Genomic DNA, 27,868 nt, shown 5'->3' with positions numbered 1-27,868 from the left:
TCTTTTTTATGATGTAAATAAACCATTGAAATGTTAATTTGGTAATTTAAAGCTTCTTTTTGTACAAGCACAAATTTTTACTTTTAAATGACACGTTTTACCTAAAGTATACTCGAGATGTGATTGTTGAGTGTGGCGGAAAACATCAATCAATCAATCGAGATATAATATAATAAACTTGGATTAATATCCATATATTTTGAAAACTTCTGTAAACAATAACACACCTCAATCTTTGTTTTCAAAACAAATGATAAACTGTCTATAAGGGGCTTCTGTCATGATAAATGACCTTAATTTTTTTTTTTATGAAACCATCTAAATGTATTACGCTGTATATTTTGATCATTTATTAAAGAGAAAAACAAAATTTGGGGGGGGGGGGGGGGGAATCGTGAATCAGTCCCTTAAAGACTGGATATGCATTGAAATACATTACATGTACGTTTGAAATTTGAAGTGAGATGTATATTTTGATGCAAAAATTTTGAATCATTTAAAGCAATGTTGTATTACTGTTAGTGGGTGACAATATGAATGCTTGTCATTGTAGTAAAGATAGATTGATTGCTGTTCTTAGCACTAACTGATGGAATTTAATGGTGTGGGAACCAGAAAAACCATTTTTTGCCCTTTATCTCTATAAGTCCACAATAATAGGACATCCATTATGTCGTGTCTCCCTGATCAGACGGGGATCAATGCATGAGGTGTTCATTGTCAGTCTTTGTCATCTCTCCACTGTCAATGGTGAACTCTCTCTCAGCTTCTTTAACAAATTGCAGCTAGGACAGACTGCCAGGACAGATCAGGGATTCCTTCTGAAATTTGACATTGTTTGTGCAATCTCCGCTCCTTCAGAAGTCTGTTGAATACCAGATTTAAGTGATAATGTCACCAACATTCTGTGGTAGATTGTTCATGTGTATGAGGTTAAGTCCTGTTTAGCTATATACATTATATAGAGGTGTTGCAACTGGAACTTTGCCCAATTGTTTTAAACTTTTAATCAAGGCATCAGACTGTTTCAGTTGAAATGTGTAATTGTCCGTATTGTTTGGTGAAGATGTATGAAGCATTAACATGTTTTATCTTCATGACTTAGAATATCACTGGAACAAGAATGCCTTAATCAGATGTAGGTGATTTAATAATTCAGTTACAAGCCAACACATTTTCACGACACCTTGAAGAAAAAGATCTGCCCAGAACAGAAATAAATTGTGACATCATGTCTTACTCCATAGCATTTAATTAAGGTGAAGTTGAGGGGCATCCCAACTGACAAGCTCTATGGGCTTAAGATTGTGTTACAGCCAGCATTTCATTTTGTGGATTGGGTTCATGATTTAATAAATCGCAGAGATAGTGCTATTCCCAAGTCTGTAGAATTATATTCATGAATCAAGAATCAGATACCAAAGAGAGTTGATATAATATAGAGAGAAAGCAATCAAGGGAGACGCAATGAGTGGAATCGGGGAAGCACTGAGAACAAATTAGATTGGCCAAGGGTCTGGGTTTGTGTCAGTCCGCCTGCCAACATCAACATCCTAGAAACAGAAAGTGGTGAAAGACCTCTGGTGTGTCCTGGAGTTTGACTGGAAATATGGGATTATGAATAGAAATTTGTTGGTGGATTGAGTAGCCAGCAAATGAAATTTAAGAAAGAGAATAGGGACTTCTGTACGGCTGTTTTTAGGAGGACTTTGTTGCAAACTATGAATATCAAATTAGGACAGTGTTTGAAGATCAGGAAATAAAATCTTGTGGTTGGATATGTTTTTCTTAAGGATGAGTGTGATCAATACAGAGATTGGATGGCGGACTAAGTAGAGGTTTAAAGTTTTCTGTTTGAGTCTGTGATATGTTGCCCAGCTTGCTCAGACCATCACAGACCAGCAGACTGTAATGATAGGGAGAGTCACTGAGTTATAGAACAGTGTGAGATTTCAGTATTGTTAAGTCTGACATTCTGTGACATTGTCTTATCAATTATGAACATTTCCAAGGTAAGCAGAAATAAAGACCAAAAGTTCCGTTATAGTGTTAAATATCATTCATTTCATAGATATCCCTATGTAGAATTTGCAAAAGGATCTGCGATTTTTTCTTTCGTTTTTTTTTTTTATTGCTTCAGACATGTTTTAAATGGATATAATTCATTGCAAAGTAAAATTTTAAAAACCCTTGTAGAATACACAATTATGATGTAAAATTGATAATTATGTTATGTCTGCGTTAAACTTAACAAAATGTTTTTGTAGCCTTATAGCACACAGGGTTTTGACACAATCTAAGCAAACTGGTATATATAGTATGTATAGTATATATAGAGTGTATACGAGTTTGCTTAGATTGTGACAAAACCAAGTGTTACAGCACATTCTGGTTATTGGACAATTAAAACTATGATGACTGTTTTATTGCAGTTAGTGCATGTACAGGTTTTTATATGTTGAGGTTGTGTTCAAGAATCTTGCAAAGGAAGAAAAAAAAATCTTATTGCTAGATTATATGAGAAAATGGTCTGCTGACTGGTTTAACAAAACAAGAATTCATATTCAGAAATGTTATGAAAGTTTAATTGTAGAATTTTACAAGTGTTGATGTATTCATTTTACAGGAACAGAAGACGAAGAGTAAGTCTGCTACACCTCCCAGTGACGATGTGGCAGATGAAATATCTAGCTCTCAGTTCCCTCTCAAGAACATAGTCAGAAACAGGAGGGGTGCTGTCAGTGCAGAGGTGTATAAGGAGGAGGATGCTGCACAGTATGTCAAAAAGGTAGCTATGTCAATCATATCTATGTCAAAAAGGTAGATATGTCAATCATATCTATGTCAAAAAGGTAGATATGTCAATCATATCGATGTCAAAAAGGTAGCCATGTCAATCATATTTATGTCAAAAAGGTAGCCATGTCAATCATATTTATGTCAAAAAGGTAACCATGTCAATCATATTGATGTCAAAAAGGTAGCCATGTCAATCATATTTATGTCAAAAAGGTATTTATGTCAAAAAGGTAGCTTTGTCAATCATATTTATGTCAAAAAGGTAGCTATGTCAATATTTAATGTTAAAAAGGTAGCTATGTCGGTCATATTTATGTCAAAAACGTAGCTATGTCAATCATATTTAATCCTGTGGGAATCTGGGTTAGAATAAGTCCTCAGTACCCCTTGCTTGTCTTAAGAGGCAGCTAAATGGGGCGATTCTTCAGACGAAACCGCAAAAAATGAGGCCCCGTGTCACAGCAGGTGTGGCACAATAAATATCCCTCCCTGCTCAAAGGCCGTAAGCGATGAACATAGGCCTAAATCTTGCAGCCCTTCACCAGCAATGGTGACGTCTCCATATGAGTAAAAAATTCCTGAGAGGGAAGTTAAACAATGTGAAATCAATCAATCAATCATATTTATGTCAAAAGTTATAAGTGTCAATTATATTTTAGCCTACAGCATGTTAAAAAGATAACAAATTTTTATCATAACACAATATGTAGAAAAGGAAGCTGTGTAAATCATATTACGGAATGTAAAATATATAGAGGCAACAGTCACATCACAGACTGTAAAATATATAGAGACAACAGTCACATCACAGACTGTAAAATATACAACAGTCACATCACAGACTGTAAAATATACAACAGTCACATCACAGACTGTAAAATATACAACAGTCACATCACAGACTGTAAAATATACAACAGTCACATCACAGACTGTAAAATATACAACAGTCACATCACAGTATGTCTTAAAATGTAGTTATATAACAGGAATGATTATGCCGATTATGCACTGTGCGATACGAATGTCGCCACAATAGCTGATATCAACGACCAGTCCAAAAATCCATATCACACATCAGACCGGCATGCAGAAATGCATATCACAAATCAGACCAGTATGCAAAAATGCATTTCAATCTGGAAATTACGTATTCACTTGTAACAATCAATGAATCAAAGTTTTCACCATGATAAATCAATGTATCAAAGTTTTTACCATAGTTAATCATAATTGATATATCAATGTGTTACCATAGTTAATCAATGTATCAGAGATTTACTATTATATGGTAAATCAATGTACATGTACCAAAATTTTACCAGAGTAAATTTTTTACCATAGAAAATTAATGTATCAAATATTCCTTGATGTGCCTATGAAATGCAAAAAAAGTAGCTCGCATGTAATAATAAGAATGTCATTTTATAAAATCAGTTTTCAGATTCGGTATCAAATTTTTAAAAAAAATCCAAAAACATAAAAAATACTATAGGTAGTTCATATGAAATATTCAAACATGAAAAACTACTGGTAAATATTATCATGGTTTTATTACAGGTTTATTGAACATTGACAAAAGTACGTTTCAAATCTGAGAAAGATTTCACATTAATTTTCCTGATTTTATTAATAAGTAGCCAAATTAAAAAGAAGAAAAAAAATCAGACAAGTTAGTTAGTACTAGTCTCATAAAGTAGCCAGATCACTGAAAAATAGTTTTTGTAGTCTTAAAGGATAAACCATGCTCAGAAATTTGCAATTAGAAACAGGTAGTCTCTGTTATTTTATCTTGGACTAGAATGTTGCTCTGTCATTGGATAAAACATGTCACATGATTGCCCTCTATATTTCTATAGACAGTAGCAAAAATATCTACGACAAAATAACAGATGCTGCTGAATTGTAAGAAATCATAAATTGTTTATAGTGGGGTTGTCCTTGACAAAATAGCGCTGCTATTAGGTTTTTTGCTGATCATCTATAAAAATACATATTGGCTTGATCAATCTACCTCCATAGATAGTCAGTAACCAAATAACTGATGGTAGTAGTTCTGTTTATATCGGTCAATCAACACTGGCACACTCTTGTAGAGTGTCAAACAGGCTGCTTTCGTACTTTGCTCATCCTGAAATGAAGTTCTTATTATCTACTAAGTTCCTGATGTTTTTCCTTGAAATATTTTGTTCTCATGATGGAAGTAGTGAGTTAATAATAAGACCACATATAATCATAGCCATTTAATTTAATGGAAGCTGATTTATCCCTGTACAGTGCAATCTGAGTGTACCGTGAAGAAATTTTTATTATCCAAAAAGTGTTCTTGCACAAAATTGCAGAATTACTTTGATACTAGAAGAAATTTGTTATAAATAATCCTTATATTTACAGAAAACATGTCCCTGATAAATCTGTCGATGTGAGATTCAAGAAATAAAGCTTTGTGAAATATGAGTGATATATAATGCATAATGAAGAATATGTACCTGTACATAGAATTTCATAACTTAGGAATAAACACATGACTGGTTGACAGGTAATGCTTACTTCTCCTAGGCACCTGATCTCGGCCTCTGGTATATGTCCAGGAGTCCGTGTTAGCCCATCTCTTTATTTTGTATTGCTTAGGAGTTATGAGATTGATCACTGTTCATTATCTTCACCTTTTCATGCAATATGCATGTAGTTCAAGAAGTTTACATGCACACAATGTACTTTGGTTTATAGATATGATGGCTGATCATTGTTACTTTCACACTAATGATAAGCTGGAAGGACACCATTTAATGCCTTGTGTATAGAATTTCTGCATGAAAGTTTAGGAGTAGAAGAGTGAGGTCTGTTATTTGTGAGAAATCAGACCTGTAAGATGAACTTCATCATATGCTATTTGCTTTGTCTCTCATTCTGGCTCTGATTCTGGGCTGTAATTATACCAATGAAGAACCACAGAAAGGGAAAAGCTATTGAGGTTTTTAAAAATTGAAAAGGGTAAAATTATACTCCATTATGGGGATTGATTTTTTTTTTTGCCCTTTAGTTACTTGAGAATTATGAAGATTGTTTGACATCTTGAATAGGTTTTAGGGTGGGGCTTGGTTTGATGTTTCTATGATAAAAGATGTGGGGATGTAGCAAAAGTCCATAAGGCTTTTTACTCACAAGTACATTGGCAACCAAAATGGCTGACATGAGCTTTGCTTTACAAAAGAGTTTGTTAAATTTTACTGAGGAAGATCTTGAGAATTTTGTAATGCCAGAGGTATGTAACAAACCACTATTTCACGAGACTTTATTTTCCTGAGTTTGCCCTGTGGGATATATTAGCAGTATGATTCCGAAATATTCACAAGAATTTTAATTTTCACCATATTGAGATGACAGCAGATTAACATTAAAACAAAGTGTTCACCAATGAAATGTGATTTGATTAATGTTTCTGAAATTATTTCAAAGATATATGTTCATGTCAGATAAACTTTCTTGCAGGTCGTGCCAAAAGATTATAAGACAATGGCAGCTCTCTCAAAAGCAATATCCAGAAATGTTTTATTTTCACATTTAGATGACAATGAAAGAAGGTAAGAAAGGAATTTCTATCTTTATTTGCTTAAGCGGTAATAAAAAATTGGAAAAGAATATTTCTTGTGCATTATAAATGTCATGCTCGTCAAATCTATTCATACTGTTTACTGTTATAAGATGTGCCTGAAAAATTGCAGATTGAGCACAAAACAATTTGCAGTTGATTGGCTATTGAAATATTTTTGCCTTATTGATACAAAGTAAAATACATAAGATATTCACTCTTGGTGTTAGCCATTAGAATCACGGCGACAGTGTGATTTGACTAGCAGTCTGTTGTAGAATATTAGCTTTTGATGACAGTGTAATTTGACTATCAGTCTGTTGTAGAATTTAAGCTTTTGATGACAGTGTGATTTAACTATCAGTCTGTTGTAGAATTTTAGCTTTTGATGACAGTGTAATTTGACTATCAGTCTGTTGTAGAATTTTAGCTTTTGATGACAGTGTAATTTGATTAATTAATCTGTTGTAGAATTTAGTTCTTAATGACTATAATTTGACTAATTAGTCTGTTGTAAAATTTTAGTTCTTGATAGCAGTGTAATTTGATTAATTAATCTGTTGTAGAATTTTAGTTCTTGATGACAGTGTACTTTGACTAATTAGTCTGTTGTAGAATTTTAGTTCTTGAAGGCTGTAATTTGACTACTGGGTAATTAGTCTGTTGTAGAGTTTTAGTTTTTGCTGGCCATGTAATTTGACTAATTAATTAGTCTGTTATAGAATTTTAGTTCTTGATGACAGTGTACTTTGACTAATCAGTGTGTTGTAGAATTTTAGTTCTTGATGACAGTGTAATTTGACTAATTTAGTCTGTTGTAGAATTTCAGTTCTTGATTGACTAATTAGTCTGTTGTAGAATTTTAGTTCTTGAAGGCTGTAATTTGACTACCGGGTAATTAGTCTGTTGTAGAATTTTAGCTTTTGATGACAGTGTAATTTGATTAATTAATCTGTTGTAGAATTTTAGTTTTTGATGACAGTGTAATTTGACTAATTAGTCTGTTGTAGAGTTTTAGTTTTTGCTGGCCATTTAATTTGACTATCAGTATGTTGTAGTATTTTAGCTTTTGATGACAGTGTAATTTGACTGCACAGTCAGTTTGTTGTAGAATTTCAGCTTTTGAAGGCAGTGTAATTTTGCATATTATTTAGTATAATCTCAACATTTTGCAGTGATATTTTTGATGCCATGTTTCCCGTTCATCGTCATGCAGGGGAGATAATCATTCAGCAAGGTAAGCAACTTCGGCTGCTTGTTCTTAATTCAAGACTTCACTGGAAACAGATGATTTTCTTCATGCAAGCTCAACATGATTTTGCCACACAAAATATATACCATGTAATTTTTGAGTGAAGATGAATTTTTTAAAAAAAAAAGTTGGATTGTTCTACTACCAGTTCATTTCTTTTTTGCACTTGTTTTCATCGATTTAAGACATCATGGAATAATTATAACAAATTGTATGAACATCAACAACTTTATTACAAATTTGGTGTTTTTCTACAAGTTTCTTTTTGCTATTAAGTGTGTTTTGATTTTTGCTTGATATAACTTCTTTTGCCACATGATCATTTTGTATTCAGTTTGATCACATGATTTATCACATGACCTCTGTACCATATTACAGGAACCCTGTATGATGATGGTAGATATTTTTTTATCCCCAATTATTATTCTTGTTTGTGTGTGTAACAATTGTCTCAATGCACTAAGGATACATCACTAGGCATACAAGTGCTGGGGCATCAGTAATTCTTTCTTCCAGTCAGCATCTCGATAGATGAGGTTTTACAATCAGAACCGGAATAGTTGCCAGCAACACAGGCACTTGTTAAATAACAATCAAGCAAATTAATTCCACTGCACACTTCCTGCTAACAACAGCCAGGATTTACTGTGGTGTTTGATTGGTTAATGAACTAAAGATCAGCAGTGAAGATGACCTGGAAGCTTGATTGGTTTATTTTTTGACAGGAGAAGAAAAATGTTTTCGAGTCAGGCCCACATATTGCTGGATGAATGATTGCAGTTTATGCATTAAAGGCATGTTGACTGGGTATCCTGCGTGATCCAGCACGGTTTGGCCTTACTGTCTGTGGTGACCTAACCCATATTTTTTTTCACGTTGTCCATAGCAGGCTTGGCCCACTCAGTATGTGTAATTAGTCCGGAATAATTGCGTAATTAAGACAGTTAATGTAAATGGCCTAACTGCAACAAATACAGTAAATTCATAACACAGACGGATATGAATTCATTCATACTTGAAAAAATCCTTTCAGAAGGAAACATTTAATCAATGAAATTGGTAAACTAATTTCTTCTGTTTGTTTCATTGCAAATCATAATATCAGCCTACCTATTTGTAGGAATTTGAAAGGACCAATTATGAGAGATATTCCCTCATTTCACTGTGGTTAATTTTCTAACTCAATAATGACCAGTTGACAGTAACACACACTTAAATTCCCACATATAATTCACAAGTTATGAGGTGTACAAGAAATAATGCACTATTATGTTTGAAGTGTGCTAGATTTTCTTTTCCCAACACATAAATGTATATAAATGTTGATATGTACGAATAGTATGATATTGTATTGTAGTGTATACATACAATGTATACACTAGTAATCGAGAGCAGATTATTAAAATATTTTAGCATTTCGTTAGTGTGTTGTGCTTTAGTTGAAAAAAGGAACCAACCCAATGCTGTTGCCTGTGCAGGGGTATTTAATTCTATTAAAGTTCTTTCAATTTTATTTTTTGATGTTTGACTAGAAAATTCTGCTGGCCCAGTTTGATAATGCTGTCTTTGGCTGTATACTTATAATTTATTCATGCCATTGATCAGCTTGTGTTTTTTCTGTGTTTTATATATATATACGGTAGCTTGCTTTGGCCAATGGTACAAATTGGTTTGCTTCAAACCATGATCCAGGAAGCATGTTGGGATGCACTAGGGATTTGTAGTTAATATGCATATTTAGATCACAGAAGAAAAATATATTGGTGTAGAAGTCACGAACATCAAACTTAATACAATATTCTTTGTACTTATTTTAGTGGGACTCGGAGCGCCTTTGAAGAAAGGTTGCTAATTTATATGTGCTCAATTATGAAATACTCCATTCATGACAAAAGCACCAATGCATGACTACACCAAATTGTGCATAAGCTCCAATTGCACTAAACGTACATTATTGAATCGATAAACATCCCTATGTTGTGCATATTCAGGTTTGTTCATGTCGTGACCTTTAAAGCTGTATGGTCCAATGTCATCTGTTATTTTTTGTACAAAATTACTTTAAAACAGATTAATTAGTTTTTAAAGTTATCAACTTCCCCTTAATTACATGCTTGAAAGCATTTGCATGAAAAGAAAACAGTGATAAGATTATTTAAAAAGTAAATATAGCAGGTATGCATAAATGTTAGACATCTATAAATAGCCTCATGTGCATCAAGGGAATTCCAACATGATGTATTTAACTGCTAGACACAACTGTTTGAATTCAAGTCTGAAAACAATGAATTACTAAGAGGTATTTGATATTTTTATTGCTCATAAACTTATGGCACGTTATGGTATAGTAACAAAATGCATAACTTTACACAGTTAACACCACCGGTGTGATCAGTCTGAATTAGACATGAGACTGTCACTGGATTCGTGCATTAGAAATGCTGAGTGACAGTTGTTTGTAAACATCGATTTAAAATCAAATAATTCTGGTTAAAACAGGTGAAATAATGTATGATATGTCATACAGCCTCATGAATACGTACGTACAATGATTTAATAGCGTTTTTACAAGGTGGAAATATTTTTTTTGATATTCGGACCATACAACTTTTAACCTTTTACATCATTTTGGTGCCACATACATACAGTAAATGATCGCAAGTTTATGAGGTTCATATTTTTGTAAGAGCATGTAGTGTTCCTCAGGTGAGAATTGTGGCCTATGGGCTCCTTGTTTCATCTTTTTTATTCGTATTTTTTTCTTTAATTCTTTTAATTATCTTCCAACTCATGAGGCGGTAATGAACAGTATTCGTATAAGCTCTTTATTAAGTGTCAGAATGGAAGTGTGCTGCCAGATCACTGCAAAGCCCAGAGATGGCGGCTTGCTGCTAGATTGCTACATAGCCAAGAGATGGATGCGTGCTGCTAGATTGCTACAAAGCCCAGAGATGGAGGCATGCTGCTAGATTGCTACAAAGCCCAGAGATGAAGGCATGCTGCTGGATTGCTACAAAGCCCAGAGATGGAGGCATGCTGCTAGATTGCTACAAAGCCCAGAGATGGAGGCATGCTGCTAGATTGCTACAAAGCCCAGAGATGGAGGCATGCTGCTAGATTGCTACAAAGCCCAGAGATGGAGGCATGCTGCTGGATTGCTATGAAGCCCAGAGATGGAGGCGTGCTGCTAGATCACCACAAAGCCCAAAGATGGAGGTGTGCTGCCACATTGCATTGCTAAAAGCCCAGGAATGGAATCATGCTGTCAAATATTTTCTGATATTTTGATACATTTCTACTTCCCATGCAAGAATACGTCAGAGACTTATTACTGGATTAAAGATTGTGCAATCTCTTCCTGGTCTAATGAGAACAGAGACCCCCACCTATTGCTCTCTTTACGAGCTTGTCAATATCACTCACAGATTACGACTAAGAGCACTGGTCTATATCATATAATCAAGATGTCAGTTCTGTCAAGCAGTCCCCTGTCACCCACAGGATATTGTCATAATTACCATTAGTGAACTCGAATTGATGTTTGAAATGACTTCTTCACTTTAGAATAAAACTAAAGTGTTATGGGGAAATAAAGGGCACTTGCTACTCCAATATCGGCTTTTTACTTGATAGTTAAAACATTGCTATGTCATTTTGTTGTTCGTTCATTCTAAGAATTTACCCTGTCTGATATTAGTGAACAGTCTGATATTAATTGTAATTTCAAACTGTCTCAGTATCGATATCTTTCAAAATGGAGTGTCTGAGGTAAATCAACCAATGGAATTTAAAGGACAATGTTATAAGTATAATATATGCCTCTTCCAGTTCAGTATAAATAAATATCTGACAGTTTTTGTTGTTGCTCTAACGATGGGCCTTAAGCTGTCTGATATTCTGTCATACAGAACTGTATTCAACATATATCTGTTACATATAGATTATCTTATGGAATGATTTGATATATACATAATTATTTTTGTCTTTTAGGAGATGAAGGGGATAATTTCTATGTGATAGACCAGGGAGAAGTTGATGTAAGTATGTAAGCAATAAACCAGGCCTGAGATTTGAATTGATATCCCGATATCGTTTTTTTTCCATATTGAAGTAGATCCTGCACGTGATTAATATGAGCGAGGGTGATTTGTTTGTGCATTTATCCTGTGAATTGTAAGCAGTATTGCCCCCATGCATGCTCTTTAACATTTCCATATATACATGAACAATTGTCCAAGTGTATAGAATTGATTGTTCATGCTGTTATGAAATCTGGTTTTTCCTTTCTGAAGGAGATTGGTATTTGTCGTAAGGAAAGGTCTGTCTTGGATTTCCTGATTTATGCCTGTTATGTGTCCAGGTTGACAGATAGCAACCCAGCGCTGTTGACTACTTTTTTAATGCTAAATTTAATGTGCGTTTTACCGACAGCAGACATGCAACTTCTTGTCCTTTCAGAATCTTTTCTTTGCAGCATCTTTATTACATTTTAACACGAGTGGATGATATTTGGTGTGTGAGACAGTGAGTGCATCTCCACACTTTACCACATACCACAACAGCCATGACATTTACCTTTTATGTTAGATCATATTACTGATTTTATTCACCCTTCAAAGAGAGAAACATATTGCTTTGCTCCTGTCAGTTTGTTGGTAGACTAAGTATTGTATGCTCAGTATATTTAGAACCCATTGATAAAGACACCAAACTTGATACACGGGTTTGTCTTGACCAGTAGATGACACCTTTTGATTTTCAGGTCAAAGGTCATGGGATTTCTTAGCATGCATATAGCAATTGTCGTCCAGCTCATACAGGTAACCAAAGAGCCTTTTTACCAATGGTCATCATCAGAATTAACAGGCAGCTTGATCATGAATAGTAGATTACCTGTATTGGTTTTCAAATCAAAAGAATAGAACTTGTTTGACAAATAACTTTAAAACCTATTACTAAAAAGAAAGCAGAGGTGAGCAAGTTCACATACCCCACGCTCCAACATTGTTTGACATAATGAATGGTAATGCTATGCATTACTGCAAGAACAGGACAAACGGGCTCGACATTCTAAGTTCAAAAGGGTCATAACTCCCAGAAAAATTATTGAATCAGAATTTTCTATGAATATGCACATCTATACACTGTGTCCTTATTAACTACAAAGTTTCATGGAATTCTGTTGAGCGGTCTCGGAGGAGTTGCGCTGACAAAAAAGGGACTGACAGAAGACTGACTTACGGGTCAAAAACATTATACCCTTCGCAACTTTGTTGCGTGGGGTATAAATATGCATCCTCATGTCAAATACTGAATATCATTAAGGAGATAAGTCAATTACGCTGAGAAAATGTACAGAAGGAACAAGACAAGTTTGTATGCATTAAATTTAAAATAAAATTACCCCTTCCCCAAATTGATCTGTAAGACAATTACATTATTTCATATTCACAGAAAGAAAGAAGTTATCATTCTGAAAGGACATCTTTAAATGAGTGAAAAATTCTGAGATGGGATGTAAAACAGAATCAAACAAAACAACCATTCTTAAACATCTGTGATACATTTAGTATGTGGTAGAGTCTATGACTACCACAAAGGTAGCCCTTTCAGGAATTGATCATGCCACTGGCTGTATCAAATATCACATACATGTAGATGTTTAAAGATGATTCTATATTTCTTCTATAAAATATTGGATTTTGTCGGTTGTAAGACAATCTCCAGCTGTGCTGAGAAATTTTAATACCTTCCATTAGTGGTTCAGTTCTGAAATGGATGCGTCATATGTAAAAGCCGTAAAACATCTAGATTATTTTATGGCATGTTTGCTATTGCTGATTTTTTTTTATCTTTTGACAAAGTCTTATGAATAATTTTGACATGTCTGTTCATCAGTCGGATGATGTGTAAAGTAGGGCTGAAATGATATGCCCCCTTCACGATACGATACATATTGCAATTCTTATGTCACGATTCAATACTTTCAATACGATACAATTTACAGAAGAAACCAATGATAACATTGAAGAAAAGTTTAATTACCAAGATTTACATTCATAATTTTAAAAGCAAAATGTTTCCAAATTGCCAAATGGTAAGATGCATGTTGGCTCTGTAGTTTAAATTGATAAAGTTTATTATTATTTTCGTAAGGCTCAAGGTAAACAACAGTCTGAATGTTATTTGACGCTATTTCGTCCCTCATGCAGGTAACAAAATCATTACAGGCCGAACCTGATGTATTTTGCTGAACCAGTTTATAGTAAACGTATTGCACCGAAAATCGAGGCAATAAATTGAGCATTGAATCGAGGGTTTATATTGAACAGTATCGATATTTCGGTGAATCGTTTCAGCCCTAGTGTAAAGTGATATACATGTGACCTTGACCTCAAAATCAAATTATTGATTTCATAATGGCACCTGTGTTCGTGTTCACTTAGTAATCTTTATCTTTTGACTACGGCTTGAAATAATTATTATTTGGACGCATCATGAAGTTATGATGAAGATACAATGTGTTACATAGTATAATACCATAGATTTTTTACTTTGGTGTGAGGTCAAGGACATCTTTCAAGGTTAAAAGTGATATTATCACAAATGGACTGTGGTTTGATGATGTTAAACAAACACATGTTTAATGCATGTTACTCTTCATCTGCTGTGAGGAAGAGGAAACATTTTTTGTCAACAATGATGAATGATTTTTCATCACAGAAAAAGTGTTTTAAGTATAAAATGAATAGCAGGAAAGGTATAAAATACTATGAAAATGAAAATTAAGGCAACTATAGATAAGATGAATTTTTTTTGGAACTTTCTTCAGATTTTTGTGAACGATGAACACGTAACCACTATTGGGGAGGGAGGAAGTTTTGGAGAGCTGGCTTTGATTTACGGTACACCTAGAGCTGCCACAGTGAAGGTATGTCAAACACGTCCCCAGTTCCCATCCATGTCCCCTCTCCCCCTTTTATTCATTTTCTGTCATAAATATGTATCAGGCATGTCTCCATTTGTTAATATTAATGTATTAACTTTTATTTTTAAGTGAATAATAAAAAGACTATGATGCAGTATTATGTACAAATCTGTCTGTTACTAGGACTGAAACGATATGGCCCCTTCATGATACGATACATATTGCAATGCTTATGCCACTATTCAATACGATACAATTAACAGAAGAAACCAATAATAACATTGAAGAAAAGTTTAATTACCAAGATTCACATTCATAATCTTTAAGCAAAATGTTTCCAAATTGCCAAACGGTAAGATGCATGTTAGCTCTGTAGTTTAAACTGATAAAGTTTATTATTATTTTCGTAAGACTCAAGGTAAACAACAGTCTGAACATTATTTGACCTGAATATGTATTTTACTGAACCAATTTGTAATAAATGTATTGAACCGAAAATCGAGACAATGAATTGAACATTGAATCGAGGGTTAATGTTGAACAGTATTGATATTTCGGTGAATTGTTTCAGTCCTATCTGTTACAATATTATAATGTACAATATCTAGCTGTTAAAATATCATGTACAATATCTATCTGTTACAATATTATGTACAATATCTGTTACAATATGCACAATATCTGTCTGTTACAATATTATAATGTACAATGTCTAGCTGTTAAAATATTATGCACAATATCTGTTACAATATTATGTACAATATCTGCCTGTTACAATATTATATACAATATCTGTCTGTTACAATATTATGTACAATATCTGTCTGTTACAATATCATGTACAATATCTGTTACAATATTATGTACAATATCTGCCTGTTACAATATTATATACAATATCTGTCTGTTACAATATTATGTACAATATCTGCCTGTTACAATATTATTTACAATATCTGTCTGTTACAATATTATGTACAATATCTGTCTGTTACAATATCATGTACAATATCTGTTACAATATTATGTACAAAATCTGTCTGTTACAATATTATGTACAATATCTGCCTGTTACAATATTATATACAATATCTGTCTGTTACAATATTATGTACAATATCTGCCTGTTACAATATTATGTACAATATCTGCCTGTTACAATATTATGTACAATATCTGTCTGTTACAATATTATGTACAGTATCTGTCTGTTACAATATCATGTACAATATCTGTTACAATATTTGTTACAATATTATGTACAATATCTGTCTGTTACAATATTATATACAATATCTGTCTGTTACAATATCATGTACAATATCTGTTACAATATTTGTTACAATATTATGTAGAATATCTGCCTGTTACAATATTATGTACAATATCTGCCTGTTACAATATTATGTACAATATTTGTCTGTTACAATATCATGTACAATATCTGTTACAATATTTGTTACAATATTATGTACAATATCTGTTTGTTACAATATTATGTACAATATCTGCCTGTTACAATATTATGTACAATATCTGTCTGTTACAATATTATGTACAATATCTGTTACAATATTATGTACAATATCTGCCTGTTACAATATTATGTACAATATCGGTCTGTTACAATATTATGTACAAAATCTGTCTGTTACAATATTATGTACAATATCTGTTACAATATTATGTACAATATATATTTGTTACAATATTATGCACAATATCTGTCTATTACAATATTGATATGTACAACATCTTTTTTAGGCTAAAGGAGATGTGAAGTTGTGGGGCATTGATAGAGATAGCTATAGAAGAATTTTAATGGTAAAATTGATGGTCATTGAAGAAGAATTATAGTCCAGTTACAATTTTCATTTGTCTGTCATGTGTTTAGTGCTGTTATTATGTTTCCAGGGAAGCACGATTAGGAAGAGGAAAATGTATGAAGAATTCCTAGGAAAAGTTTCAATATTAGGTAATTATCTTTGCTTTAGATAGATGCTGTAATAACTCGGTGGCCTTACCATGAGTCATTAAATATTCGGTGATCTTAATGTGAGCCATAATGTATATTTTATAGAAGATGCCAACACTCTGACAACATTTATGTTGATTAAATGTCCCTCTTCATCAGGAATCAATATGCTCTAATTAGCGTAGTCAGAAGGTGCATTGTAAATTTGTTCCAAGCTTTTAATGAAATCAAATATTTCACTAAAAGAATTTGTTTTTTGTCATACATTATTAACCATTCCAAAATGTGATTACATCAAAGTATGCATACACATAAATCAAAACATGGAAACATGTACTGAAATTCTGCAGGATTTAGGCACCCTGAAAGCCCTTCCAAATACACGAAATTCAATGACCAACAATAGGTCAGGATCTTTCTTTGGGAGACTTAATTAATACATGTACTACAATGTCAAACATATGTCTAAAAAATATTTATAGTAATACCTCAAATTTACAGACATATAGTTAACGTGTTGTCCTCGCAATGAACCCATTACTGACTTGCTAACCAAATGCCACTATTTTGACTGATTAACTGGTTCACATCTGACATTGCTAATCAGGAAGTGCTGTGGAATCGTTAGATTTCTTGGGGGCTCAGTTTTTAGCTCACCTGAGCTAAAAGCTCAAGTGAGCTTTTCTAATCACCCGTATTCCGGCGTCCGTCCGTCTGTAAACTTTTAACATTTTTGACTTCTTCTCAAAAACCACTGGGCCAGTTTCAACCAAAGTTGGCTCAAAGCATCGTTAGGTAAAGGGAATTCTAAATTGTCAAAATAAAGGGCCAGGCCACCTTCCAAGGGGAGATAATCAAGAAAAGATAAAAATAGAGTAGGGTCATTAAAAAATCTTCTCTAGAACCACTTGGCCAGAAAAGATGAAATTTATAGATAAGCTTTATTAGGTAGTGCAGATTCTAAATTGTTAAAATCATGGCCCCCGGGGGTCGGATGGGGCCACAATAGGGGATCAAAGTTTTACATACAAATATATAGGAAAAATCTTTTAAAATCTTCTCAAGAACCACTGAGCCAGAAAAGCTGAGATTTATATGAAAGCTTCCTGATATAGTGCAGATTCTATATTGTTAAAAATCCTGGCCCCCGGGGGTCGGATTGGGCCACAATAGTGGATCAAAGTTTTACATACAAATATATAGGAAAAATCTTCTTCTCAAGAACCACTGAGCCAGAAAAGCTGAGATTTATATGAAAGCTTCCTGATATAGTGCAGATTCTAAATTGTTAAAATGATGGCCCCTGGGGCTCGGATGGGGCTACAATAGGGGATCAAAGTTTTACATACAAATATATAGGAAAAATCTTTTAAAATCTTCTTCTCAAGAACCACTGAGCCAGAAAAGCTGAAATTTACATGAAAGCTTTCTGACATAATGCAGATTCAAGTTTGTTAAAATCATGGCCTCTGGGGGTCGGATGGGGCCACAATAGGGGATCAAAGTTTTACATACAAATATATAGGGAAAATCTTTAAAAATCTTCTTCCCAAGAACCACTGAGCCAGAAAAGCTGATATTTACTTGAAAGCTTTCTGACATAGTGCAGATTCAAGTTTGTTAAAATCATGGCCCCCGGGGGTTGGATGGGGCCACAATAGAGGATCAAAGTTTTACATACAAATATATAGGGACAATCTTTAAAAATCTTCTTCCCAAGAACCACTGAACCAGAAAAGCTGATATTTACATGAAAGCTTTCTGACATAAAGCAGAGTTAAGTTTGTTCAAATCATGTCCCCCGGGGGTAGGATGGGGCCACAATAGGGAATCAAAGTTTTACATACAAATATATAGGGAAAATCTTTAAAAATCTTCTTCTCAAAAACTACTGGGCCAGGAAAGTTGAAATTGACAAGAAAGCTTCCTGACATAGTGCAGATTCAAGTTTATTAATATCATGGCCCCCGGGGGTTAAGGTAAGATGAGGCGACAATAGGGGATCAGAGTTTTGCATACAAATATATAGGGAAAATCATTAAAAAATTAGAACCATCGGGCCAAAGAAGTTCACATTTACATGAAAGCTTTCTGACATAGTGAAGATTCAAGTTCGCAAAAACCATGGCCTCCAGGGGTAGGTTGGGGCCATAATAGGGACTACGGTTTTACATTCAAATATATATGGAAAGTCTTCTGATATGGACCAAGGTGACTCAGGTGAGCGATGTGGCCCATGGGCCTCTTGTTTGTGCATACTCCTATCCCATGAATTTCAAACCACAAATAATTGTACAAAATATTCAATGTACAAAGACTATATTCATGAAATTACTTACGAGCAAAACTGTAAAATCTCAATAACCCTTGAAAATTGAGCCTCATGAATTTAAATGATTTCACTATACATTTTGAACCATCACTACCTAGAACTTGTCAGAAATTGTCCTGGAATATCCTACACATTTTGTGTTTTCTGTATTTAGTGAACCTTAAAAGCATATTTCATCGGGATGTTACAAAGAACAATTTTCATTTCACTGAATATGTTTAACAAGTTATGAGTATTTTTCCATGCTGTCCTCTCCTACTACCCCCTTGGCGCGCAAAAGATAGGTTCCCTAATTTTTGAAAAAGAGTAGGCTCAGTGGAGGCCATCAGGAAAATTCAATCACTCACAACCAAACATATTTCAATTAGTGAACTACCGTAAAATGGTCGAAATATTGTCAAAACGGCGTAAAAACATAATCAGTCCTGTCGTACGTTCTTCCTTTATTGGTGTATGTATAATTCTAGATCTAAATATTTATAAAGTACCCCATATCCATTGGTTAGGTTGGAATAAAGTGGTTTGTAAAAAAAAATATCACTTAACATTTTACTCACAAAAAAACTTGTGATACTCGGTAAAAAAAATTGTAGGACTTACCAAGGGTTATCTGCGGGAAGTATCGGTATTGTGGTTCAGTTGTTCTAATCATTCACAACAAGTGCTTTTTTTTGTTTATTTTGAATGTCCATAGAAACAAAACAAACTACAAGTGTACATGTATTTTGTGGCTTTACAGCAACTCTTTGTGTTTTACAGACAATTTAGACAAATGGGAGAGACTGACCGTGGCGGACGCTTTCGAGCCGGTCCAGTTCGAGGACGGTCAAGAGATTGTCAGACAAGGAGAACCAGGGGATGATTTCTTTATTATCACAGAGGTCAGGATAAGGTCATTCCTAATTCTCTCTGTCTTTACCGGCTGCATGCAGGACTTGGCACCCGGAAGCCATTCAAATCCTGTCTTAAACAGCTGCATCTTGACATCCAAGTCTAACATTTATATGATCAAAGTCTTGTTTTCTTTCGATTTGGCAAAGCAGTGGAATCAATACATGTGGCTTCTATTTATAGAACTGTTTGCTTTTGATTCTCACTAAATAAGCTATACTGTTCTGGGTATAAACTATATAAAAGACATCAAGCTTTACATTGTTTATAGATCTGCATTATATTTACTACCTTTGCCATAATAGTAACTTCTATGGAATGTTGATTTACCCAAATAGTGTATAAAGTCAAATAGCAGCGTTAATATCCAGTATTTATTTTGGAGGCACAGGTTTATTTTAGCCAGTAGTAACTCTCTGGACTGGCACACAAAGAACCTTTAAAGTATTATGTGTAGAGTTCTATGATAATTCGCATCTTTTGACAAGATGACCTTTGCACTTATTTACAAGGTAACCTTTGCACTTTATATATTTTTTGGGTTTCCAGGGCTCGGCTGCAGTATTACAGAGGCGGTCGGAGAACGATGAACCCGTAGAAGTGGGGCGACTTGGGATCTCCGATTACTTTGGTGAGGCCTATACCATCAGTGTATATCGATAATTCTATATAGAACTGTAACTGCACACAAAAAACACTACAATTTACACAACTGTTTCTACACCTCAAAAATTAGAAACAGAACATACTTCCCCATTACATGATCATATTTCTGCAACAAGACATTGATGTTTTTCCTGCTTCAATCATGTTTTCAAATTGGTCCTCGTATACAGATGTGCAGATTTTAGGAGTGTTAATCTTCTCCCGTTCACTCGTACTAACATGCCCTACTGACGTGGACTCCATTTCTGATCAAAAGTGATGAAAGAGTAAAGGCCCAAAAAATGTGAAATTCATGTTAAATATTTCAAGATTTTTTTTTTTTTTTTTAACTTCAAGTATTGTTGATTTTTTCACTGAAAGAGTCACTTTAGATGCTTCAGAAACATTGGTTGGATTGGAGAATTTAATGTTTATTTCTACCGTTGACCTATCTTTTCTAGAAACATTTACATTACATACTAACAACATAAATATTGTTCTCCGGTGTTCTATTGTGTGTGACGAAAGAAATTTCTTGTAAAATTGAAAAAGTCAGAGAGAAAATGTTCATTCATTAAATGTCATATCTTAGGATTACAAGCATTTTTAAAACCTAAATAAATGATAATCAGATAATCCAAAAGTTGTGCATAGCACATTCTTCACCAAAATAAAGTAAGCTACTACAAACAAATGAAAACATCATTTCAAATATCTAATTCCGTGGGGATCTGGATTAGAATAGGTCCTCAGTACCCCTTGGGACATTAAACATTATTCAATCAAATGTCTAAAGCCCATATTACAATACATATACATATATACACTGGAATCACACAAGTGAGACAAGCATTAGAACATATCTCATTCATATCATACCAGTGAGACAAGCATTAGAACATATCTCATTCATATCACACCAGTGAGACAAGCATTAGAACATATCTCATTGGTATCACACCAGTGAGACAAGCATTAGAACATATCTCATTCATATCATACCAGTGAGACAAGCATTAGAACATATCTTATTCATATCACACCAGTGAGACAAGCATTAGAACATATCTCATTCGTATCACACCAGTGAGACAAGCATTAGAACATATCTCATTCGTATCACACCAGTGAGACAAGCATTAGAACATATCTCATTGTTATCACACCAGTGAGACAGCATTAGATCTCATGGTTCTCCTTTCTCTGTTGACAGGTGAAATAGCTCTTCTGCTGGACAGACCCCGAGCAGCGACAGTCATCGCCCGCGGTCCCTTAAAATGTGTCAAGCTGGACAGAGCTCGTTTTGAACGGGTCTTGGGACCATGTTCAGACATTCTCAAGAGAAACATTGCGCAATACAACAGTTTTGTGTCTTTGTCTGTGTGATTAATCAGGATTAATTACCAAAGATTGAACAGTATATTAATTATTTCATATAATGGTGGATGATTCTTCATTGCCACTATATTGTTAAATAATCATGTTAAAATTTAATGGCAAGTCCATCCGACAGAACTCCATCAATAGAGAGTTTATTGTTTGGGATTTCTTCAGATCCCACATCCGACATGCAAAACCAATACTCAAGTCATCCTGACAGTATGCTAAATTGTATGAACAAGTTGTCATGACTGCCAAGTATGAATTGTTCCTGTTACATAGCAGCTTTGATGAGTTTTGTCCTCTGTTAGAAATGTATATTTCAAGTCGTATATTTAACATGTACAACATTTTTTTCCTGTTCTCTTTGGGTTTGCTTTGAAGCAGCCTTTATTTAATTAAATTTCAGTCTAGCTCTATGAATTGAGAGAAAAACAACCATGCTATTCAGGGAAACTCGGACATTTTGGAAATAAGATGATTTCTTTCTGTCACAAGTGGCATTTGTATGTTATGTTTACTGCTTATACATAATAAAATAGTTTGTTTCAAATGTAGTATTTCTTTAATTTGTTTCTGTCAGAAACTCTTTCAATCAGCGGTCTTATGTGTGGCATGTTGATCAAGTTTTATACTTATTTTGGTTTATAAGTCTCTTGGGAATAATCCCTCAAAGTTTGCGAAATATTCCCTGAAAAGTCTGTTATTGAATAGCAAACTGCTTCACCACGTAAATTTATCATTTCAAAGTTCTTTGTCAGAATATATTTGAAGAATTTTACAAATGAGTTATTTAAATTTTTAATGTCCCTCTTGGGTATTTTTGCTTATTAACTAAACTTGCCCAACCTTCAGCTGGGAGTGCAGTGATGGATGATTATGTAGATTTTTCATTTGTTAAATTCTCTCATACTATATAGAATATTATTAATGACATTTTGTTAAGCATTTCACAAATTGCAATCAATGATACTCTGAAGAAATACCACTAACACAATTATACCAAGGTTTAAATTAAGTTAATAAACATCAGAATGACGCAACACATTGCCGCGGTCCATCCAAAGTTCGTTATACATGTATTAGACACTGCTATAATCCATTACTAATACACTGTATGCAGTCTTAACTGCAGGGGGAAAAAACCCAAACAATCTTGACGCACATTACCCTATATACAGCAATGAGAACTTTTTAAAGTCACAGGGTGATACTGCCATTTTCGAGTCCCCCAAGCTAAGTTGTTTTTGCTTGGTTCTTCCTGTCTGCAGCCGTTCTTCATAACCCGTTAATGAAAGTATTAGATACTCAATGATATGATAGGCCAGTATTAAAACTGGCATTACTTCAGAACCATGTCTTATAGAGACACGGGATTCAGAAAGGATGACGGAGAGCTACAGAGTATTGAGGTCAAGTGACTGCAGTGACCTTGAACATAAAAACTGGTATAACTTTAGAACCGAAATTGATAGAGACATGGGATTTCCAGAAGTGATAAGATGATACAAATTAGTATCAAGGTCAAATGATTCCTGTGACCTTGATCATAAAAACTTGTATTATGTTACAACCGAGACACGGAATTTTCAAAAATGATAGAAGGATGCGACATACATACTAGTATCGCCCTTGATCATAAATCGTATTAATTTAGAACCAGGACCGATAGACACATGGAATCTTCGTAAGAAATTATAAAAGAATTTTGTGACCTACAAACTAGTATAAAGGTCAAATGACCTTGACCTTTCTAAAGATAAACGTGTAAGTAGACATTATTCTTTAGCAATTGACAGGCATGTTCTACACTTTATTTTAATGTTTATCGCTGGCATGGATTTTGTGAGAGGGAGTTAATGATATGTGAGTGGAGGGACTAGTACTCAGAAAAGGCCCTCTTTTAGTCAGTCATTACTTCGTTTGGAAGACTTTATAATCGGCAGATAGCGCGCACCAATGCATAAGGGCAACAATTCAACTATATATCACTCATAAATTCAGCAGAATGCATGTAATTGATGCTATTTACAATGCGCGCAATAATTCAGAATTGAAGATATCATTAACCATATGAAGATATCTTTAATATTGAATTGCGGTGCGCATCAAATAAATTTATAATATCTTAAAATAACTGAAGATGTCTTCAATCATTTGAGGTTGATTTGGTCCTTCATAGCGATAAAGATTATATATAAGTTGAACGTGCTGCTATTGAGCGATCACTAATCAGAGAATGTCTCAACTTCTGTAAAATATGTGATTCTATTGAAATAAATACAAAACCCAAATTCTTGTATATATTTTCTCGCTGAAAAGCAAACAAGCGCGTTTTTCTTTTCTCCTATAGATTTCATTCAACAGGGGATGCTTACTCCTCTGAGGTACCTAATCCCACCGCTGGTGTTTCCTGTGGCCCGTGTATGCTCTTCTCTCAATTTTGTATTCTTTATAGGATTTATGATATTAATCAAGGTTCACCATCTTCAGACGTCTCCAATGCGAGTGAAATATTCTCCAGAGTCCCTCTCGAGAATATTTCACAATATCAAACATTCAATCATTATCTTCACTTTTTCATTTTAGTTAATTGCATAAACCTGTTTAATAATATTTGACTATGATAAATTAATGAATTCAGTTGTAGCAACAAATAGAAATTTAAATTTCATGCATCGTTTTATTCGGTAGAAGATGCATGTCTCAGTTATAAATGTATTTTATTAAACTGCGCGTTGTTTTTTCTCTTGACTTAATTCACCTCTTGCATTGTGATGGTTTGTTTGGGTTTTGTAATACTCTCCTTCTATCATGTACATAAAACTCAGATGGCCTTTGAATCTGCAGACATGAAATTAGGTATGGGACGCCTTTTTGAGCAAACTTGGAAGAAGGCTTGAAAGCACAAAGTAACATGGATAGGTAGTGATTGTTCTTTCGCCACACACCATGCGTTTAGAAGAAAGAATCACAGACATTTAAGGAGTCCAGCTTCTGCATCACTCTAGAGTAATCTAATTAGATTACTCTAGAGTGATGCATGCGCAGAAGCTGGACTCCTTAAATGTGAATAAAACGGAAACTGTTGCTCTAGTGTTGTTTTCAATGGCGTTTACTATATATGAGAATCGTATAAGTGGTAGTTCATTTTGATACCGAGCAGTTTTTAATCCCTATTGCATGAATATGCATGTACACAGTACTAAAATAGTGTAGATATCGTCATAATTAAATGAAACATGAACCGTATATAAAGTTTTAATTTCACATGTCAAACTCAATTTATGTGTAACGGGAAGGGAGAAAATGCAACGGACCAGACCGGGATTCGAACCCGGGCCCCCTGAATCTCTAGTCAGGTGCTCTACCAACTGAGCTAACTGGCCACCGGCGATCTAACCCGGCTGACCGCTACATTCCTCCCTCCTTAAATATCTTCACACCCTGAAGACACAACCCAAGTTCTTATTTGCCCCTGGGAGGACTTTCACCTCCAAGTCCAGGGGTGGTCAACGGCACCAAATCTGTAACGGGAAGGAGAAAATGCAACGGACCAGACCGGGATTCGAACCCGGGCCCCCTGAATCTCTAGTCAGGTGCTCTACCAACTGAACTAACTGGCCACCTGTGATCGAACCCGGCCGACCGCTACATATGTTTTATTCTCCATGTTTAACACTAAAATACTTGTGAAAACCTATCAGATAACTGATAGCCGTCACTTTTTCTGACAGAGCAACGCAACACTGTAGAGTTCCAATATAAAAGTTCATGATGTGAAAACTACTGTACTAATCAGCAACAAGTTCTGATGCAGTCTGTTAATCATCGTCGGGAAAACTCGGTTGATTACGCTTCGTTGCTCCCTCCATCACATTCCTACTCGCTCGTTCTCATGATTAATGAGGCAATCTGATTGGGCGCTCATAGTATACCATGAGCAAATTTGTCCAATCAACGAGACGCTTTCAGACCAATTTCGGTATACAATTGTTGTGATAGCAAATTTAAAGTTAATGGTACCTTTAAAAACAGAAGAGTTCCATTACTATAACGATTACTTTGATTGGACGATATTTAAATTATTTATTCAGGAGAATGAGCGAGTAGGATTGATTGAAAATTGTTTAACGTCCCTCTTGAGAATCTTTCACTCATATGTAGACGTCGAGCAATAAGAATCCATGGATGATTGAGAGGAACGAAACGTAATCAACCGTGGCTTTCCGACAATGTCTACTGATGTACTTCAAAATGATGCACCATTTTGGTTTATAATAGTTGTAGTTCTCTTGGAAAATAGTGGGTCTGTCCCAGATGTGTTCCCAGAGAGCTACAGATCTGCAGCTACATTTTGATATATAACATCTGGCACTAATCAAATGAGTGATATCAGGAACTCAAAATGAATAGGGACTGACAACTAATTGAACAGGTGGAACATGCATCACTTATTTGTAAACCAGGGCCGTGACTGAATTCCTCAGAAATTGGAAGAAAAGGGACGAAAAACCTCACCATACCTGGAAAATGATCCTTCTCTGTCACTCGAGATCAAACCCAATGTTTCATACTTTTGGAAATTGAGCCAATCAAAGGATTTACCCAAAAAGAGGAAAAATTATACCCCTGGTTAACACCAAAACATTGATTTATACTTTTTCAGCACGTTGAACTTTTCAAGATATTGTTATAATGGAAGTGTAAATCTTGGAATTAAGGTCTGCTGTGATGTGGTCTTGGATTTCATGACAAATTCGATATCGGGTAGCTGTCATTCTTAATCATCAACTACCTTATAAAATGTTAATGGTGTACGTTGAAAACCTTTCAACCCATTTTCACAATGAAAGTGTAGTTCAGCAAATGACTGAAGGGCAGTTGTCCCCTTAACCTTTGGTCTCCAAAATAAAAAGACATCTTTCTTTAATGGTCAACTACCTTTGTATAAAATCTTTATCAAGATATTGTATCACAACAACAGTTATAACATACACAGAACAGAACAGGTCGATTCATGTAACGCTTCTACATTTTCAATATAAGGACCGAGTAAGGGATGGCACGTTTCTAGATACTACATAACCTTATATATATATATATATACATATAATAAATAATGTTATTATACTTTCATGTAAAATACTCGAACCTGATTGGCCGAGAAGCATTTTGAAAAAACATATTGTTACCCTCTGAGAACAGAAAACACGCGACCAGGGCGATAGTATCTAGCAATGGGTAACAGTACTTGACAACGGACGATATTATAAAAAATTATCACATGTGTCAAATTTATGCGCGTACGGTTCGCCGTAGATTGCTAGACGACGTCGTTTGAGCGTTTGTAATAAACGCGAGTACCCGCATCGAAATATGAAATATCGCACGACAGTGACTGATCAAATGTCAACAGACGTAAGTTTTTCTGCTTTCTAGTTTACATAACATTCAGTATAATAAAACAAATATTGCATGTACTTGAGGGTAACATTGAAATTTTCACCCCTCGAGAAACCATTGTCAACCTCAGCTACGCCTCGGTTGACAATGGTTTTCTCGGGGTGAAAATTTTCAATGTTACCCTCAAATACATGCAATATTTATATAATAGGCATGTGATGTGAACAATTTCTGCTTGGCAGAAACAAGTCAATATACAACTGTATTATTTATTACATACTTATTTGTTTCAATAATAGTGTAATAATAAAAATTTCGTAAATTCAAAACAATATTTATTATATAGCAATGTTAAACACATAATTAATAGCCATTCAGCCATATGACGTCAAACATAGGGATAACAGTTACATAAATGAAAATATTTCACAATCTCCATTAACATTGAACACAAGTACATGCTTATCACACAGTGGTGCATGTGTACATAAGGGCTTAACATTCAAAAGATTGTCCAAGATGTCAGCATGCATTAAAATGTCTCAAAATACATATTTTGCTCCACTCAATATATTTCATTTTGATGTTCTTCTTGCTTACAGTTTTGTCCTTCAGTCCTAGAAATCATGCACATCAAAGTTCATTTGTACTGTACGACTCGCTATGAA

General features: G+C 34.5%; 1 protein-coding gene across 6 annotated transcripts in view; it reads left to right on the top strand.

Moving 5' to 3' along the window:
* LOC125669054 (cAMP-dependent protein kinase regulatory subunit) overlaps positions 1–22,351 on the top strand; it is a 43,766-nt gene extending 21,415 nt beyond the window's left edge. For 3 of the 6 annotated variants that reach the window (XM_056161208.1, XM_048903501.2, XM_048903498.2), the window contains 11 exons: positions 2,627–2,788; positions 6,292–6,383; positions 7,567–7,628; positions 8,022–8,039; positions 11,634–11,680; positions 14,476–14,574; positions 16,336–16,395; positions 16,486–16,546; positions 19,638–19,759; positions 20,319–20,400; positions 21,628–22,351. In XM_056161208.1, the coding sequence (XP_056017183.1) occupies positions 2,627–2,788; positions 6,292–6,383; positions 7,567–7,628; positions 8,022–8,039; positions 11,634–11,680; positions 14,476–14,574; positions 16,336–16,395; positions 16,486–16,546; positions 19,638–19,759; positions 20,319–20,400; positions 21,628–21,800 (978 nt within the window). In that variant the 3' untranslated portion in view covers positions 21,801–22,351. The remainder of the gene's footprint in view (positions 1–2,626; positions 2,789–6,291; positions 6,384–7,566; positions 7,629–8,021; positions 8,040–11,633; positions 11,681–14,475; positions 14,575–16,335; positions 16,396–16,485; positions 16,547–19,637; positions 19,760–20,318; positions 20,401–21,627) is intronic. The other 3 variants (XM_056161209.1, XM_056161207.1, XM_048903500.2) reach the window with 1 other exon arrangement.
* Positions 22,352–27,868: the final 5,517 nt, after the last annotated feature.

Source organism: Ostrea edulis, chromosome 4 (genome assembly GCF_947568905.1).
Source record: "Ostrea edulis chromosome 4, xbOstEdul1.1, whole genome shotgun sequence".
Classification (NCBI taxonomy): Eukaryota; Metazoa; Mollusca; class Bivalvia; order Ostreida; family Ostreidae; genus Ostrea; species Ostrea edulis.
The sequence above is the reverse complement of the archived record's forward strand: the minus strand, read 5'-3'. Positions and strand labels throughout refer to the sequence as shown.